This window comes from Haliotis asinina, chromosome 2 (genome assembly GCF_037392515.1).
Source record: "Haliotis asinina isolate JCU_RB_2024 chromosome 2, JCU_Hal_asi_v2, whole genome shotgun sequence".
NCBI lineage: Eukaryota > Metazoa > Mollusca > Gastropoda > Lepetellida > Haliotidae > Haliotis > Haliotis asinina.
In genome coordinates, this window is record NC_090281.1 from 54,847,886 (window position 1) to 54,866,499 (window position 18,614).

The following is an 18,614-nucleotide window of genomic DNA, read 5'->3' on the forward strand; positions in this document are numbered from 1 at the left end:
CACAACACAAAATGGACGTTCCCTGCAGTCTAGCCGAGGTATTTAATATTGTGTAACTGTTACACAAGATCATGCCGATCACTGGAGACAGATTCCCCCCGTCACTATGACACCTGCATCTTACTGTAAGAATAACGACTTTGTGTCAGTCTCATCTTTTTTATTAGTGAAATATCATGTTTAAAATCTGTTGTCATTTCCATGTTCATACTTGTTGGAGACAACTGAACAGATCTGACTGCAGGCGAGAATGAATGCCCCGCACTTATGTAGTCCCAACCAACGCCCTCTGAACTACTAATTACCTCCCCTTTATATATGCTTTACACCAAAGAGAAATTAATTTCATTATAATTCACTCTGTTCCAACGACTGAAATTTCATTTTCGGAATAGAATATTCGTAAAGAGAGTTCCAAGGGACATAACTTTATGGGGCTCGCTTGAAATGAAGTTCGGCAGAGGCCACGAGAGACGATTTAAGGCAACGTTGCTTTAATTCATCGAACTTTTAATTTTCATACTGTAATTTTAATGCGTAGTTATTTTTCGGCATGAATATATGGCAGCTTCGCGGATGGCTGATAGATACCATCAATGGAAGAAATACAATATTGATTTTAAAGACGTGTTGTGTTACAGTGAACATTTACACGCTTAAACAAAATTATTTACTTGGCGACATCAGCTTCTCAGTTCAAACAAACTTTCAATTCCAGAAGTTACACACCCACACACGCACGCACGCACGCACGCACGCACGCACGCACGCACGCACATTTCAACACTCTCTTATATACATCTCATGTTCAACTCTTGGAGTATTCTGCCTTCTTTCTTCATTACTATTTACAGACCTTCGAAAACGAAATTAATTAGTTTAATCCGGCAAGCGGTAACTTTTACTAAGAATCATCACCGACAGAGAACAATGTCTACCGTATTATGTTTGTCTGTACTGTTTACTCTGACGCTGTATCGCCTGTCTAGCATGTCAGCACAACATATAGCAATGAATCAAGAGCCAACTGGGCGAATCAATAGCTATCAATGACGCAAACACCACCCAGGTCATAACTGTAACCCGAAACCCAGTTTGCGATTGTTGCAGGCGTTCAGAAACAACACAGTGGGGGATTGTGTACTTGTTGCTATTGGTTATAAAACATAGTATTACTATGTAGGACCGTGCAGAATCTGGCTAGAAATTATCTTCATCAACTCAGGCCAGTCGTGGCATGGGGTCGGCTGGTCAGGCATGCATGTTATATGCACGTGCATGTACAGTGGCATGTGATCCATGTTTGGCCCTAACTCGATTGTTTACAAGGAAGTTAAACGTCAAACGAATAAACAAAACATACCAGTATCATGTATCTGGTGTCTCAGATGTACTAGAAACTGTGAATTACAACAATCGGAAAACGGGGAAATCCAAAATTACACGTCGTTTGAAAGGATCGTAAGTAGCTCATGTTATTTCAGATCAAGCACATTCCCGGGAAATTAGAATGTTTACCGTATTTATTCGAATAGGTGCTGGGTTCCGTCTCACGCCAGCCCTATGCTCTGATATGATATAGCCGGGTCCCTATAAAATGGAGCATGTCACGTAGGCCAGGTCCACCATTGGTTGAAACCAGTGAATGCTCGAGGTCTCAAAACCAACAATGAAATTGTATTGTTGCACTTCACATGACTAGAATCGGAAACTTGGTATGGTTATAACCCGGTATTATGCACAATTTCAATAGTGTGGACGCAGGGCCTCTAGCCGACATTTGGTCAAAAAGCCTGTACGAAAATAATCTGCACCCGAACGTCCAATAGAGGTAATACGGTATGCAGAACCGGATGTTGACTCTATTGTTCACAAACCCACTATGTCATGTGTCTGATCCATTCAAACGCGTTCACCGTAACTTCCTTTGGTGAAATATAGATAGGTTATAATGCTCTAATAACCACGCGACACAGCCTCGTGGAACAGACCGCTTACACTATCCATGATACATAATGTTACAGTCTTCTCGGGAAATTTCTACGACAAATAACCCCTGACAAGGTTATTCGTATCGGGCTGCCGACATAATGCCCTACACGAAACACGTGTAGAGGAAGTACTTTTCTTCATAAGGAAGATACGGGAGATGTGTAAGTATAAGCACGTAAAATGTGCATACTTCTAACATAAAACGGTAAAGACCCCATGGTAACGATCGCATAAGTGAGTGCGTACTGGTTTCAGCAATATTTCAGCAACGTCGAGGGACACCAGAAATGGACTTCACGCATTGTGCCCATGTGGGGAATCGACCCCGGCGTGAAACGAACGCTTTAACTACAGAGCTATCCACCACCCTCCCCTAGTTATGACTGAGTTAGGTGTTGGTCTACAGCAGCTCATGCTTGTTCAAGGCGTTGCTAACGGGATCGGGTGAACTGACTCATTAACTTGGTTGATACGTGTGAATTGCGTGGATCGACTATCATGATGTCAGTGTCCCGGTGATCTGCACAGCCCTAATTATTTATAGACTGCTGTCATTTAGCTGGAACATTGCTGAGGACGGTTTTTGAAAAAGACCCCAACAAACAATAAGACCTACGGTTTGTGCCACTGGGCTTGCGAAGTAAGTATACAGCACTAAAAATATTCTCAATCACCTGTCATTCTGGTCTCTCAAACGAATTCAACAAATCAGGTCATTTGACAATAGTTCAACAACTACGATTAATCATCCAGTTTTTATCGATTCCAAATTAATATTTTTGCAGTTGCTTTCCTGACAAGAAAGAGCAATACGTATGTAGATATCTCGTTTAGAATGAACTATTATCCTTTTGTACAGGTGCCGTGTTTCACAAGGTCATGGCGCCCTTTTGTAGCCATCTGTGTGTAACGTTTTATTATGCAGTGACTCACGTTCTTTTCATGGTTAAGAATTACATCAATAAAATAATAAATAGCGTTTATCGGTAGGGTGAAATACAGCGCACCGTATAACTGTGTGTCAGTAATGAAGTAGGATAAAATCAAAACGTGTTAAAATCAAAACGTGTTAATATAATATTAATAATTAATCTTTTCAGGATCAAAACCTAATGGCGTCCGAGGGTCAAATTAGCTGCTGCGACCAAGAAGCAACTTGACACAGGAAGGAAACTGGATACCTGAAACTTCTGTATTGTTGCCACCGTTGTTATCATGGATTCATACAAGTGTTTCCATCAACTGGAATACATATGTCTTCACGTCACATCTGAATGGATACAAGGCAGAGTTTGCTATGAACTCCATGGTGTTTTAGAGACATGGAAAATAATATTAGACCTGCATGTCTTAACGCGGTGATAAAACACTTTTCTGGCAACTGGAAACAAACAACCCCATGCTTTCAGACTTTCTTATTTGACCGCGTTGTAAGCAATACTGGTAAAAGAAATATTTCACAAACACCGTTATCTTTGTCAAATATCCAGCTGATTGAGTTATCTAAAAAAATAAATCGTCACCATTTAGCAATCACAGAAACCTATACTTATACAGGTATCCCGATTAAGATCTGCGAAGCTTCGTGTGTTCAATATCTGAACCCATAATTACTAAACAAGGACAAACATGATTAGAAACCATTAAACCATCATGAACCATGGGGTTTCTAACTCGAGGACCGGTGTTCTATGACCGTAAATGAAGTAAGACACGTGTCAGTTCTCATGGAGTCCATAGAAGAAAGTGCTGTACAGCACCTCCGGGTTGAGTTCGTGAGAAGACTCAACGTTTCTGATTATGTCCTGGACTTCTTATTACAAGAAGGGGGTATTTCAGACCTGACATATGAAGACATCATGTCCAGAGCAACTAGACATAGTCAAGCTACATTGCTTATTGACAACGTCATCAGGAAATCCATCGTACCTCTATTCATTAAAGGGCTTGAATGTGGGAACAGTCACTCATATCTTGCTGGAAAACTGAAACAGACGATCAAAGACCTTCATCAGCAACAGCACCCGGGCATTAGACCACAAAGACAGAGTGATGTTCCATTAGTAGATGGCGAAACTGACTTCAGTGATGGCTCTGTTGTTCTACCTCATAATGACACTATCAGCAGTGGAACATATCTTCCAGATCCAGATGCTACCAGTGTTCTTGTGTGTGTTGGGAATATTCAAAAGGATCGTAACAGATGCTGTACTCAAGGGGATCTAGCTGCACACCAAGGAACCGAAAAGGCAAAAATAAAACATCTGGAAAGTGACGGTGAGACAGCTGCAAAAGAACCTACCGAAAACATTATTCAACAACCAAGAAAGGTTGCTATTATGAATGGAAAGAAGAGGACTCTGACGAAGCTGCATTATCACTTGAAACTGATGTCCCATGATGGAAAGAAAAAAGAATTCTCAGATTGTGTTGCAAAATACAAGGCGCAGTACCGCTATGATGCAGATGTCATGTTGACTCTGTTAGACGCTGAAGTAGAGAGTCGGAGACTTGTGTATGACACTGACTTACATAGGGGGAATATATTTGACGAGATGGAGAAGCTCCTGAAAACATCGTCTCATCCATTGGCTGCAACAATGATGTTCCTCGCCCGCAAAGGATCTGCCAGGACAATGAAAGAATCCCTTACAGTGGGTATGGAGATGCTTGAAGATGCTCGAGCTCTCGCTGAGAGGATTGAACCTTGCAAAGACACAGGGATGGTTTTGTATATACAGATAAATATCCTCCTTCAGATGTACGAAGACAATCCTCTGCTGAATATAAAACGGGATATCATCAATAAAATCGACGAAGCTATCAATCTCCACTTTGCCGAAAGTTTGCCTTTGCTTCGGGAGGACTATACTAGGATGTTGTACCTGAAACTTGTGTTCTGTTATCTTGGTATTGGGTTGTTTGGAAACTGCATAGACGGTTGTGTTACTTCAGAGGATGATTTAAGATCAGCTGAGGCGTGTCTGAAGAACATAGACTCACAACAAGAAAAGTTCGACAACAGAAGGAAGATGTTCTACTACATGGCAAAGTCGGTTCTGTGTCGGAAACGAGAAAATCAGAGGGATGCTTTGGATTTTGCCAGTATGGCGGAACAAAAGGCAACATGCTGTGGATATGTCAAGGAGTTGGGACCAATTCTAGAACTCAGTGGTGACCTTAAAGAAGAGGTTGAAAGCATCGAGCTACGAGAAAGGAATGCACGACAACACGAAATTGATAATGAATTAAATACACTGATCTTGGAAAGTGTGTTACAGAAAACATCAAACCAATGGGGTCCTGAAATTAAGGTTTTTGGGAGAGAGCCCAAAAGGAATTATCAGAAACAAATTCTTTTCTGTGTTATGGTGGTTTTCGTAGGTTTTTTTGTTGCTGTTTCCTGTTCATATTCATAGCAAATAGACATCTTATTGCTGTACGTATGTCACATCAACAAAACTTATGATGTGGTAGTTTGAACTCGAAGGTTCAACAAAATATTGCTTCAAAGATGCTGATACATTTCAGTCAACAAATGTCAACAAGTGTTTGACATTTTACTATCATTGTAGTATCACAACTAAAACACGATGTCCATATTTCTGATGGATTAAATGATCTCAAATGAGTACATCGTCTGTTTCATCCTCTATAGCCATCATGATTTGTGTATGACAGATCGTGTTTATTATTTTTATAAATATTGATATTATTCTTACGATATATCGACTGAAATCATTCGGCGCAGAAGACAGGGTATGATCCTGATAAGCTCACGTGTTGTGACATCTTGTCCTCAGATCAGGAACCTTCTCCGACTTGTTGTCTGTCTCCGAACTCAGCAATATTATAGCAAGTTATATGACGGTGGTCTGTACATAATCGAGTCTGGACCAGACAATCCAGTGATCAACAGCATGAACGTCGATCTACGCTATTGGGAATCAATGACTTGTATCAACCAAGTCACCACCCGATTCCTTTTACGACAAGTATAGGTTACTGAAGACCAGTTGTAACGCGGATCTTCAAGGGTACTGACGAGTGGAGACGAGAACCTTTCGGAGAAGAGAGATCTGTATATTTGCCTTTTTTCCTGAATCTTGCAACTCTCATTGGATATGTCTGAAACTGTTCAAGGATCTTTTCTCGAGACTATTTGTTTATCACTTCCCATGTCTACTCGAGTTTGCGTCCGAGAAGATAAATTAAACAGAAGTACTATTAAGTCTAGAATGATTTGTTAGTCTAGATTATCAATTATTGTTCTGGATTGTTAGCATTTGCACTGAAGGCAAATACATTACATTCATTTGGCTGTTAGATAACTTTATTTCTCGTACTAAATGTATTGAAGTGACTATAATAATCATGATAGACACTTCAGACGGATGGTCTAGACACTCTATACCTTTCCAAATTTAGTTTTTGCAAGTGGTTTACACACTAACAAACACATTAATCGCTCTAGGGATCAGTTGGTTTATAAATCCATCTGATGTTTAAGGACAGTTTACGCAGTAATGCAGGTTGTAGATAATTGTGCATAGACCAGATAGACGAGTGGGTGATACAATAAACAACCGTACGGGTTTAATAAAGGAGATATATGAATAGGTAAGAGAATACATTATACAGATATATTTACGAGGTGTCATAGCGGTTATTTCTATGTCATTCTGTTTATTTAATTCAGCTAAAGAAAGAACCAACTAATTCACTTGTGGTTGGGCTGTATTTTCAGGTTCATTTCTGGATTTTTATCGGTTGAATCACTGCTGGTTTCAACGTGGATCTTTTTTAAGCGATATTGAATACTGTGTCACTTTGTCCTTGGACAATGAAGCTTCATGGATCAATACTTCACAGCAGAACTACATGAATAAATAACAAGCATTTTAGATGTTCGGTAACCGTTCACCAGACAGACTCGTGAAGGCAAAGCATAACTGCTTGCTCCTGGCTATCTACCGTAAGTATAATGATCGTCTTCTGGCTAAAACCTGCTCCCATGTGCTCAGCTGACATACAGAATACCTTGCGGGGCAGGTGTTTCTGTAGATACGAAGTATTTGAGAAAGGAAAGCTAATGCGAGTGGATGTGCTTTTAGGGAAGGAATCATAGAACTAGGAGCCATCACAGACGTCGATCTGTTGACTTTGATAATAGTTTGGGTGGAGCTTACTCGGATTTCCGATTGGTGGACGTCTGCTGTGGAATCGCAATGTTCTGGTGCTCAGCCTAGCGTGACAATCAATGCAATGATATAATGGGTGTGTCTACTTACGTCCTTGAGGCTAAAAGAAGCAACTGTTCCAAATGTCATGCGTTGTATCATAAGTACAAATGTGGGAACGCTCGTCCAAGTCCTTGTAATACGCTAAAGAAATGTTGGAGTGGATACCATCCTTACACATGGTAAACATCTAACTCTTTGGAAATGGCGAGTCCATCTTTCAGAATAGGACCGTGTGGCCAAACAGTAACAGAAAGTATTGAAGAGAAAGCACTTCGAGAACTACGGGTTGAATTTGTTGATAGACTTGACCCTGAAGACAATGTTTTGAACTTCCTCGTGTGTCGGAATGGGTTGACAAGACAAAAATGCAAACAAATTCGTGCTATTGAAATCAATCCGGAGAAAAACAGGGCACTTCTCAAGGCAGTCCGACAGAAACGGATCATACCATTGTTTCTGGAGGCACTAGAATACAAACGAAGTCACGTTTACCTAGCTTCATTGCTGAGAGGCAAAATTGATGAACTGAAGCAGATAGCTTGGAATAACACAATTCAAGGGTCAAATCTGGCACAGCCTCACAGAGTTAACATAATGGACAAGAAAAAGAAAATGCTGGCAAGAATAAGTTTTAAACTGAGGGACATTTCCAACAGAGGAGAACAGGAACTGCCTATATTCAATAGTATTATGCAAAGGATGAAGGATAAATTCCCAAATGACTCTGACGTTCTTTTCCAGATGCTTGAATCAGAGCTGGCGAAACGAAGACTCTTTTATGACAAAGGGCACGATCAAATGGATATCATAGCTCAAATGGAAACATTGGTAGCAACAATGACCCACTCCGAAGCAGGTTCGATGATATTTCTTGCTCGCAAAGGATCAGCTATTGCAATGAAAGGAAGTCTGTTCGATGTTGAGGAGGGGATCAGACTTGTAGAAGATTCCAGGAAGAAGATGCAGTTGATTCAGCCGTGCAAAGACACCGTCATGGTGATGTACATTTACGTCAATCTCCTGATGCAGCTGTATGAAGCCAGACCAACTGAAGACATCAAATGGAAACTGAAACACAGCATTCTTGAAGCGATCGAAGTCCACTTCCCAGAGACAACACCTGATATGCGTGATGAATTCTGCCGAATATTCTATCTGAAACTGGCTTTTTGTTGCCTTGGCATTGGTGTGTTTGGTCGGCGTACTGATTATGTTGTTCAAGAGAGCGACATCCTAGAAGCAGAGGCCTGCTTTAAGAAGGCTGGACCAGACAGAAAAAACTACAACAACAGGAGATACATGTTCTACTGTCTTGGCAACGCCGTGCTGTATTTCCACAAAGAACGCATCTGTCCTTCAACAAATCCTGGTGAGTTTTCCACACAAGCTTTAAAATTTGCACAAGATGCTAAGTGTCTGTCTGAAACACATGGTTTCAAGGAAGAACGGGAACCAATCGAGGAAATCATCCACTGCATCAAGTCAATGTCTCAACCAGAGAAGGAAGTTGAGGACATTATACGCCAGATATCGGATCTACCTGAACGGTCGGTCAGTCTATCAGGATCCCATCCCATTGGTTTGAGTGTCCTTGAGATTACTGACAATATGGATACTACGGAAGAGGTACAGGAAGAAGCAATGGACATTTGTGATTAAATATGTGAGAGAGAAAGAAAGTTAGTGTCACATGAGGTACAATGGAATATTTACAGCAGTATTTCATCAGTGAAAGCAGATGACAGTTGACATTTGCCATACCCAGAACGCTGGGATTACAACAGGGAGTATGATGATGGTTCGGTGTGTATCTACTAGTGAGATTGGGCGGCATGTGGCGCTTGGTTTTCTTGCAGTTTACACAACAGAGAGGTTGCGGGCTAGATTGCTGATTGGCGGAATCTGTATGGTTGTATACTTTTTTTTCAGTATTCCTGCAGTATCGCACAGGACACCAGAAATGTGCTTCACCCACCCTACCCATGTGGGTATCGGACCCAGGTCTTCGTCGTGACGAGCGAACGCTATAATCACTAGACTAGGTAGTTTCGTAGGCTCACGCTTTTCTTACTTCTTCAAATTAGGTTAATTATTGCTTTGATTTATGTCCACGCAAATATTTCAACTAGTTCTCTTCCAGTACCATCTTTCCATCGTTAAATGTGTACATTCAAGGTCTATCGCAGCCGAAATGTCCATTTATTTACTTCCCCGCCGTGATAAAGCTGAAGTATACAGCGTAAAAACTATCCTCACTTATTTAATAGCTAAGGCAATAGAATCCCGTCCTCTAGATGGTCTACGTAATTCTCGACATCCACCTGTTTTGATGTGTACCTGTAATCTTAATTTTGTGCACAAATATGATATAATACGATGTGATACCTCAGTTATCAATTTGAACTTTAACCTGCATACAACACTTCCTGGATCTCCGCATTCCCGTTTTTGGTGATGAAAACTTTGAATTTATTTTTACCTACATCGTTCGGTCCAGCGCTGCCCAACGGGTATGTATTTACCTGTAAAATTACCAAGATACCATTCACAGGTCGCTGCAGTGAGGTTGTTTATAGATTACATTAAATTTCTGCGAGGTAATCAGAGATCACTGCTAACCTGCACGTGAGTGTGTGAACTTGTAGATATCAGGAGGTTGAAACTGTCACAAAGAAAGTCAGGTTACTGCCAATGTAAGTTCTGACAGGTGTAATACATTCGATAGTAGAAAGCGATAAGACCCTTTCCATGAAGGAAATACGTTGATGCTTGACTGGCATTTTAGAAGATGATATTTGATGAACATAGAGATGTCTCTGAGTTACAGCTTCTTTTAACTTGTTGAACATTCGGTTACATCTCACGCAAACATTCGTTATTTAGCAACAGTAAATTACATGAAAGGCTCACGGTCCTTATACGAATAAATGTTAAACACTACAAAGATCTCTCAAGCCACTGACTGATACTAAGACAACATATCACGATGCCGGGCAACAAAGGTGTCGCATTTGACCATGTGCACTGAATCATGTCACCTCTTTCGACTTTAATTCTTTGAAAAATATTTTGCCATGAAAAAGAGTTTATGGAATAAACATAGGTGCAAACGACAGTATGCTGAGTTGTTGTAATTGACTTTAAAAAAATGAAGTTCATAAATACTATTATTTCCGAGAAATGAATTAGTTCAATGAATACTTCGGTATTCACTGAATATAAAGGTGGTCCGATGAATTTGATGTATTGTACACATCAGCAACAAGTGTGTATAATGCACATTTATTCAAATTTATAAAAGGATGATATGTACTGAATGGGATTACTTAACTGCCTTCAACAATCGCATGTCTATCATTGAGTGTTCATACGGACAAATCATATTTCTACAATATATTTTTTTCACAAATGCATTTCTTTGTGGAACCTGTAGGTCCATTCATAATGTTTTTAGTTTACATCATTAGTTACATGAGTTTTAGCTCAGGTTCGTTTTCATTAAAAATTAATTGTAAGAACTGATTTATTTTTGACAATGGAGGAGGAATGTCTGAAAGGAAGTTTGTCTTTAATACCGCTGTCAGTAGTATTTCAGATTAAGGACGATTGTCTTTAAATAATTGAATCTGGATCAGGCAAGCCAGTGATTTACATCACGGATGTCTATCTGTTCAAACCAAGTTCGCGAGTCTGACCACCCCGATCCTCGGAGTCGGTCTCTATGTGTCCTATCAGAAAAAGACATTGAGCGCTGGATGGTAGCTGAAGAAACATTGTTGCCATCTGGGGACACGTGAAGATCCGAGCAAGAATTAGGCGACTAACGGGAATCGGGTGGCGAAGAGGCTGAAACTTTGTTGTTACACTGCCAACAGATCATGTTCCCATGTTCCTGTAGATTCTGTAGATTTTGCGTACATGTTGCATATATTTGTGAAACGATAGAAATACAACATTACCGTGACTGGCACGTTGTTGATCTAAGTGAGCAAAGAACTGTTGCGTCTGTGACCCATCAAATATTACCGAGGTATAATTAACAAGTACCTTGTATTGGCTTTTACATTTGGACTTCTCATTTTGAGAACCTGTGTGCTAGGTTTCTGTGGACTGCTTCGATCTGACAATGGCTCGGTTCAAGGTCAAACAGACATGCTCTAGGGAGTGACATGAAGTAACCAGACCGATTCCAAGGCCAAAGTTTCGTGAGAAGGTGAGAAGGAAATACATGATTCATTCTGTGGATCTACTGTTGCCTGAATTGCATAGTTAAGATTCCCAGCCATTGCCTTGTGACAAGACGTGTTAGTTTCCAGAGAAAAGAATCAGGATATTTCAGGACATTCCTTCAGGATACTCTTGGACCTTTGAAAATTTGACTGCCCGACGAACAAACACAACAGATAGGATTCTTGAAATAAATCAACTCAACTAAGTAGAATTTAGTTTTCAGCGTAAATGCATGTTCTTTATATACTTGGGATTGCCTTCAACTGTAGACAGCTTATGTTTTCCACGTTTACTATGTTCTCCGCCATGTTGCTTGAAGATTACTGGGTGCGACGTAAAACTAAACTCAGTTACCAAAAAACTGTACTATGATGATCTTGTGACTGTTCCTTTCTTGTATATTCGGATCGCTGTTACAAGGGTTGTACTACGGGATAGGATATTTGTTGTCTTTTTGTCAGACTGACTTGTTATTGTTTGGCAACATGCGTTATCTTGCTTCTGTGTATTGAATATGTCTATGTATATAATCAGCTTTGCATAAAGTAAAAGTTTTCTCTGGTAATCAATTACCTCCCCTTGACCACATGTACGTAATTACTTGTAGTAGGGCCTGTAGAGTTACCGCCCCTCACTCTGTTCATTGACGATTGGTTTATACTCGCCCACGCAGTTGTAACTGTTTGATCCTTTTGTTCAGTGAATTGTGTCACTCCCTGTTCTATTCTTTTAATCCGCACTAACATAGAGAGTGGTGTCTTTGACTGTGGCGGCGGATCTCCCATCGGACACTGCTTCCATACCATAGGCAGTGTCTGTATCTATGAAGGAGGATCTCCCTAAAAACTTTACTTACAGAGGCAATGTCTATACCTGTGGAGGAGAATCTCCCTAAAGACTTTTTTTACAGAGGCAGTGTCTATACCTGTGGAGTAGAATCTCCCTAAAGTCTTTACTTACAGAGGCAGTGTCTATACCTGTGGAGTAGAATCTCCCTAAAGTCTTTACTTACAGAGGCAGTGTCTATACTCGTGGAGGAGAATCTCCCTAAGGGCACTACTTAGAGAGAACGTATCTAAAGACATCAAGACTAATCTCTGCGTTGAGCAAAGTGTGGTTAATTTCAGATAAGAAAGTGAAAATATGCAATCATTACAAACAGTGCCCGTTAACGTTACAAGGACGGATTTCAGACTTACTCAGGTATAATGATGTATTTCCACCTGCTATGTAAACCTACAAGAGGAACATGACTTTCTGATTTATGTGGTCATCTGCAAGTGATGCATCCTGTCACCATCAACAACACAGCTCATCATGCGTGATCAAGGAAGACAGAGGCCCAGTATTACATCCTGCCCTACAAGGATAAAGTAATCACCATTGGACGTGAATGAGAGAACCATAAAGCAACAAATTATCTGACAACAATTAGGATTGAATGAGGGGAAAATGACGAAGTTCACCTTATATTGTGAGTTGCATGTTAACATGATCATTGTTGAAACTGCTTAAGAGTTTCGGTAAATTGAATATATACCTCAAGTGGAGTACTCCAGGGATGCTTGTTGAGTCCTGTAGCTGTGTTAATGAACTAGGAAGTAAAATGAAAAGTTGACTCGGGAATATTTTGTTCCAGATGGATTAAACGATATCATGATGCATTTATTTATAATGATATAATAGGCCTCTTTGAAGAAAATCCATGTAAAACAATCCTTTATCAAATGGTACATAGACGTTTGCCCAGGGATGTCTTGTTTTCATGTTTTCTGATGGTTTGGATTCCTAAGAACAAATGGTTTCGATGGTTATCGTAGGAAATTTATTTATTTATTTATTTATTTATTTATTTATTTATTTATTTATTATTCTGTTCATACAACCCTATAAAATCTCTTACATTTTATTTTATCTTACAGTTTATCACAAGAAGTGATTTGAATGTGAATGGAATAGATTCAGTGAGAGCTATGTAAGATTTGGCAAGGATGCAGTGTAAATTTAACCTTGACCATATTCCACCCTCAGGCTCAATGTTGTAGTCACGGTTTCGAATTTGGTTATTTAACATTGATACGACAACAAAATCGTTCCTGGTAGATTGATGACTAGTGGATTTCATCTATCTGTTAATTCATAACGTGACTGACGAAAACCTACTGCGATTGGTTGTAAAAATGTACAGGTGGTTAGTTTGCTTTGTGGTTTAAATGTGTTGATTTTCCGTAACTCGTTCACGCAATCTCAACCGAACTTGTACCCTCGGCTTGACGAGCAAAACTCCTCAACATCTAAGCTCACTATCCGACCCTGAATCACAATCATATATTGAAGATACCGGGTGTTCTAGGTACCAGGCATTCGCTACTTATGTGGATTGGTGTCGAAGTGGGTTCTAAATATCATTTACGTTCCTGACCAATACACTTGAGACTCATCGATTAACTTGTTTAATTCTTTTTGTTGTTATAGCTTCAATTCCATTACGTATTGCAACGTATGCAGTGATACCAGTTAGCGCTATAAATAGACATGCTTTAGCGAATGCTGTGCAGGGCTATTCATGTGGACTCCGTCGAGATGTTACGGGTGTTTTCCCAAGCAACAAACGTATATTGCCGAGCAAGAGGTCACCACGGATAAATGGAACACAGGCGTAGTTGTGTGAGGATGTAAGACTGGTATTAAGTCTACAAGACGAAAACAAATGATAGGATCAGTGTTGAGGAAGGTGGAGCTGGAAAAACCATGATCTTACTCCCCTCATCACCTCTGAACAAGTGAGTGACAGCCAGAAACTGTAGCCCCTGCATGTTGAATTCCGTTGAATTATGGCAAGTGTTCAAGTTGAAATTGAAGATGAGGCATTACGGAGGCGGAGAACTGTGTTAGTGGAAAGGCTCGATCCGATGGATAATGTTTTGGAATTTCTGCAGCAGAACAAGGGATTGACTAGTGTGATGTGCGAAAGAATTCGTGGGGCAGATAATCGTATTGAGCAGTGCAGATTATTAATTGACGCTGTAAGACAGAAAATGATTGTCCCCCTGTTCATAGACGCTCTGGAATATAAGGGTAGCCATGTCGAGCTAGCCACCATGTTGAGGGACACAATATGTACACTATACAAGTCAGGTTGGAAAAACGAGAAAAGAAGAAAAGCAATTGCAATACAGAAACCCACCATTTACACTCAACCTGGAAGGTTGGAGATAGTCGACTCGAAAGGGAAAAAACTTGCTAAAATAGGATTTGAATTAAGACTTCTTTCCCACAAAGGGAAATGTTACCTAAAACAATTTGAAGACAGGGTATTAGAAATGAAAAGAAAATATGCGCATGACCCTGATGTGGTCTTCAAAATGTTAGAATCAGAGTTAATTAAAGGAAGACTCTATTTAGAAAATGGCCCAGATCAATGGAGTAAACTAAACGAAATGGAAAGACTAGTCGCAACTGTGACACATTCAGAGGCAGGCTCGATGGTATTTCTGGCTCGGAAAGCTGCAATCGTTTCAATGGAAGGAAATTTTTTTAATGTAATGGCAGCTTTGAATATTGCAGAAGAAGCTCGAAGAAAGATGAGGTCTCTTCAGCCCTGTGCAGATACAGCAAGGGTCATGTTTGTGTACGTCAACATTCTCATACAGTTATACGAACTCAGGCCATCTGAGGAAAACAGACAGAGGCTGATCATTAGCATAAGGGAAGCAACTGACGAACACTTTCCATCCTGTCCACGACGCATAATGGAGGAATTCCAGCGTATATTTTCTCAAAAACTTGCCTGTTGCTATCTTGGCATTGGGGTGTATGGACGCCTGTTTAACGCCGTTGTTACGAGGGATGACGTAAAATGCGCAGAGGGTTGCCTGAAGAGCATTAAATCGGACAGTGTCTTTGATGACAGACGCACCATGTTATATAACTTAGCTGAAGCTGCTGTGTACTACTACAAGGAACTCCACTGTCCTCAGAGGACTGGTGAATTTTCTTCTCTAGCAATAGAACATGCCAAAATTGCTCGTCGTCTGTCAGACGAAAACAATTTTGGAAAAGAACTCTGTCAAATAGAGGATGTTTTCAGACATATCAATTCCATCAGTCCAGGGAGGATTCAGGAGGCTGAAGTTGTATCAGTTGAGGCAGAGAGCACGTCAAGCAGGGTTGATGACGACAACCTCATGGATGATTCTCATACAGGAGACGTGATGGAGGAAGAAGATATGGACACGTGGGAAGCAAGTGTGTGTTATTCACGAACAGGGAATTTTGAGCGTGCACCAATTCGGACCTTGAGTCTGGTAGCTGGTACAGTGCCAGTGTCAAACATAGGTGATCAGGGGGACGTCTTGAACACTTTTGATTCTGTAGACATGAGAGAGGAGGAAGATATGGACACGTGAGATAATACTTGTCATTCTACTACAGGGCAGGAAGGTGGTTAAAGCAATTCTATAATGATGTTCCCTTCTGTGATATTTGTGGAATATTGTTTTTACTGAAAAATCTGATATTGAAAGCTTTCTTAATCCGATCTTACAGGCTCTATAATTTTCTACATCCACCAAAAGATAGATACATGCAATGAGAGTCATCACATCCACAAGATTGACCTACATCAGCGAAACACTGAGATTGTATACCCACGAGTCGTGGTGATAAGTCAGGCCCTTTGTGTTGATGTTAAAGGAACCTAGGATATTGAAGTTGACTGCAGTATACAGTGGGATGTGAACGTTTGAGAATACATTGTTTGCTTGAAGACTTTAGTGAGTGTCTTTCCAGCCCCTTGAAGTACAATCCCTCATGTTTGTGGATAAATGCTGGTCACATATGTGTGGTCATTCATTAATTCATTAATTCGTTACTATTTATATAATATTTATTCATCCACTCATTTATTCATTATTTATTTATTGTAATACAAACACAGGGATGTGTTCTGATGTCAACGTAATTCACGTAAATGACAACAGGAATAAAGGGACCTCACAGATGCTGGAATACAGCTATGCGTTGACGTCACATAGATGGACGTTTGACATCAAGTTACTTTGTAAAAATTAGCATGTGATCGACCTATACAACACAATTTTCTCGTTAAAAGTATTTTATCCTTTGCTTAGTGGTTAACGTGAAACATTGTTGTAAAGCCTGTCAGCATAAATGTCCACTTTTAAACACGCATATGCAACCATTTATAGATGATTGCAATCTTAGTGCTGATAGGGAATCGGCAATTTGCCTTCACACACACACACACACACACACACACACACACACACACACACACACACACACACACACACACACACACACACACACACACACACACACAAACACAAACACAAACACAAACACAAACACATACACACACTTAAAATCATCAGATCCCAAAATCGTATTTCATATCGATGCGGAAAGCGCTTTTGTCGCCTCTGTTCACCTGAAAGGGCTCTTTTCTCATGATTGTTGTTGTTGAAGCCATGTTATATTACATAATTGAAAGTGGATACATAAATATTTTATATGCTAACAGCAAGCCGTAAAAGTATTATGGGAATCCGAGTGTTTCATTATAGCACTACTGTGATTAAAGTGTCAAGACAATGTCTCATAAATAACACATTGATATATTCATATATGCGCTGGATCGCATGGATGCAATATCTAATACCTACATTATGTTTTATCTACATTTTATAGATTCTTCCATGTATATAATGGTGTGAATGGCATTGATATTGTTGTGTTTATATTATTACTTATTGAAAACAATGTGTTGCGAGTTTCAATTTACATGTCCGGGTATTCGGGCAAACCTGTTTTTACAAATACACGCCACAAAATTCCCCACCTTGTTCCTTGTTCTTTTTACTGCAGAATGTACAAATAGTGTCCACGATTCAATAAAGTGAGTGCTAATGGCGAGGACATGTGTAGGTATGAAGTCTGATTTGCCACCAAGACTTAGGTTTAAAGAGGTAAGGAGAATGGGGAATTTGTTACATCCGAATACGACCTGCCCGGCTTGTTTCTGTTATATTTAATATTTATCGAATGAAATGTTCTGTTACAGAAAGGTCACGGTGACCTCTAGTAGTCTGCCTGCACAAATCAAAAGCCCACAGACAATTAGGTCACACATCAAACTTTAATGGTGCAAATAACATACACATAAATATTGTAATGTGCCGTGAATGTATAGTTTATTAGACAAATTATTTTGATTTTGTCTTTCCTCCGACATCGAGGATCAAAGGATGAGGAAGGGCAAACGAACTTCAGTCATGTCTGAATTATTCTCTTCCGTCTCATACAGTATATATCGAAAAGAGGATGGTAATTATGACCTCCGATCGCCTATATTCATCATGTTTTGCATTAGGACGCCAATGTGTAACGCATACTAGTCAAATGTCCATGAACAATCCGACAGGGCTCCTTTTAAGAAGCTCAAACGTCCATTTCTTAACATTGCACTTAGGTTACCTTAGTGACTTACGATCACCTTAGTGCTTTGTGAAAGGAGGCCATGGCCTGTGAGTAAAAGTTGAACGTCTTGCTTTTAATGACTCTTGGCGTCTAGCTTTTTCAAATTCCTAGACGCAGACTTTAAATGCTTGTATGTGTGTAGATGTTAGTTAAAAGGACATCTCCGGTATATAATACTCTATTTTTTGTTTTTTATTTTTGTATTATTTATTATTCTTTACTTTATATTATTTTTTTAAAAATAATTTAAATTTTTTTTGTACGGCATTCGATCGTAAAATTTCAAAGGGAAAATGTGAAATAGTTTTAGTTTTAATTGTCAATCTGTTGTCAGCTGCCACAATTAGAAAACACAAAACATATAAGAATAAAAAAATGCTCATATATATTTTCATAAAATACAAAACATCAAAGAGGGGAGTGTTATATTGTCAAATATAACCCTGCAGCCAAGATCATATCAACATGTCATCAAAGCATATGTGTGTGTGTGTGTGTGTGTGTGTGTGTGTGTGTGTGTGTGTGTGTGTGTGTGTGTGTGTGTGTGTGTGTGTGTGTGTGTACACGTGGATCAGAGAGATATAGATACAAGATATATACAAGGTAATCGTACCACGGGTGGGATATGTACCTGTTTTCCCACAGGGT

At 39.7% G+C, this 18,614-nt stretch overlaps 1 protein-coding gene across 1 annotated transcript; it reads left to right on the forward strand.

The window, feature by feature from the left end:
• Window positions 1–1,864: 1,864 nt before the first annotated feature.
• Window positions 1,865–5,623, forward strand: LOC137272707 (uncharacterized). The gene is made up of 2 exons (XM_067805091.1): window positions 1,865–2,153; window positions 3,093–5,623. Exon 2 carries the CDS (start codon window positions 3,684–3,686, stop codon window positions 5,409–5,411), a length of 1,728 nt encoding a protein of 575 aa, XP_067661192.1. The 5' UTR covers window positions 1,865–2,153; window positions 3,093–3,683; the 3' UTR covers window positions 5,412–5,623.
• Window positions 5,624–18,614: the final 12,991 nt, after the last annotated feature.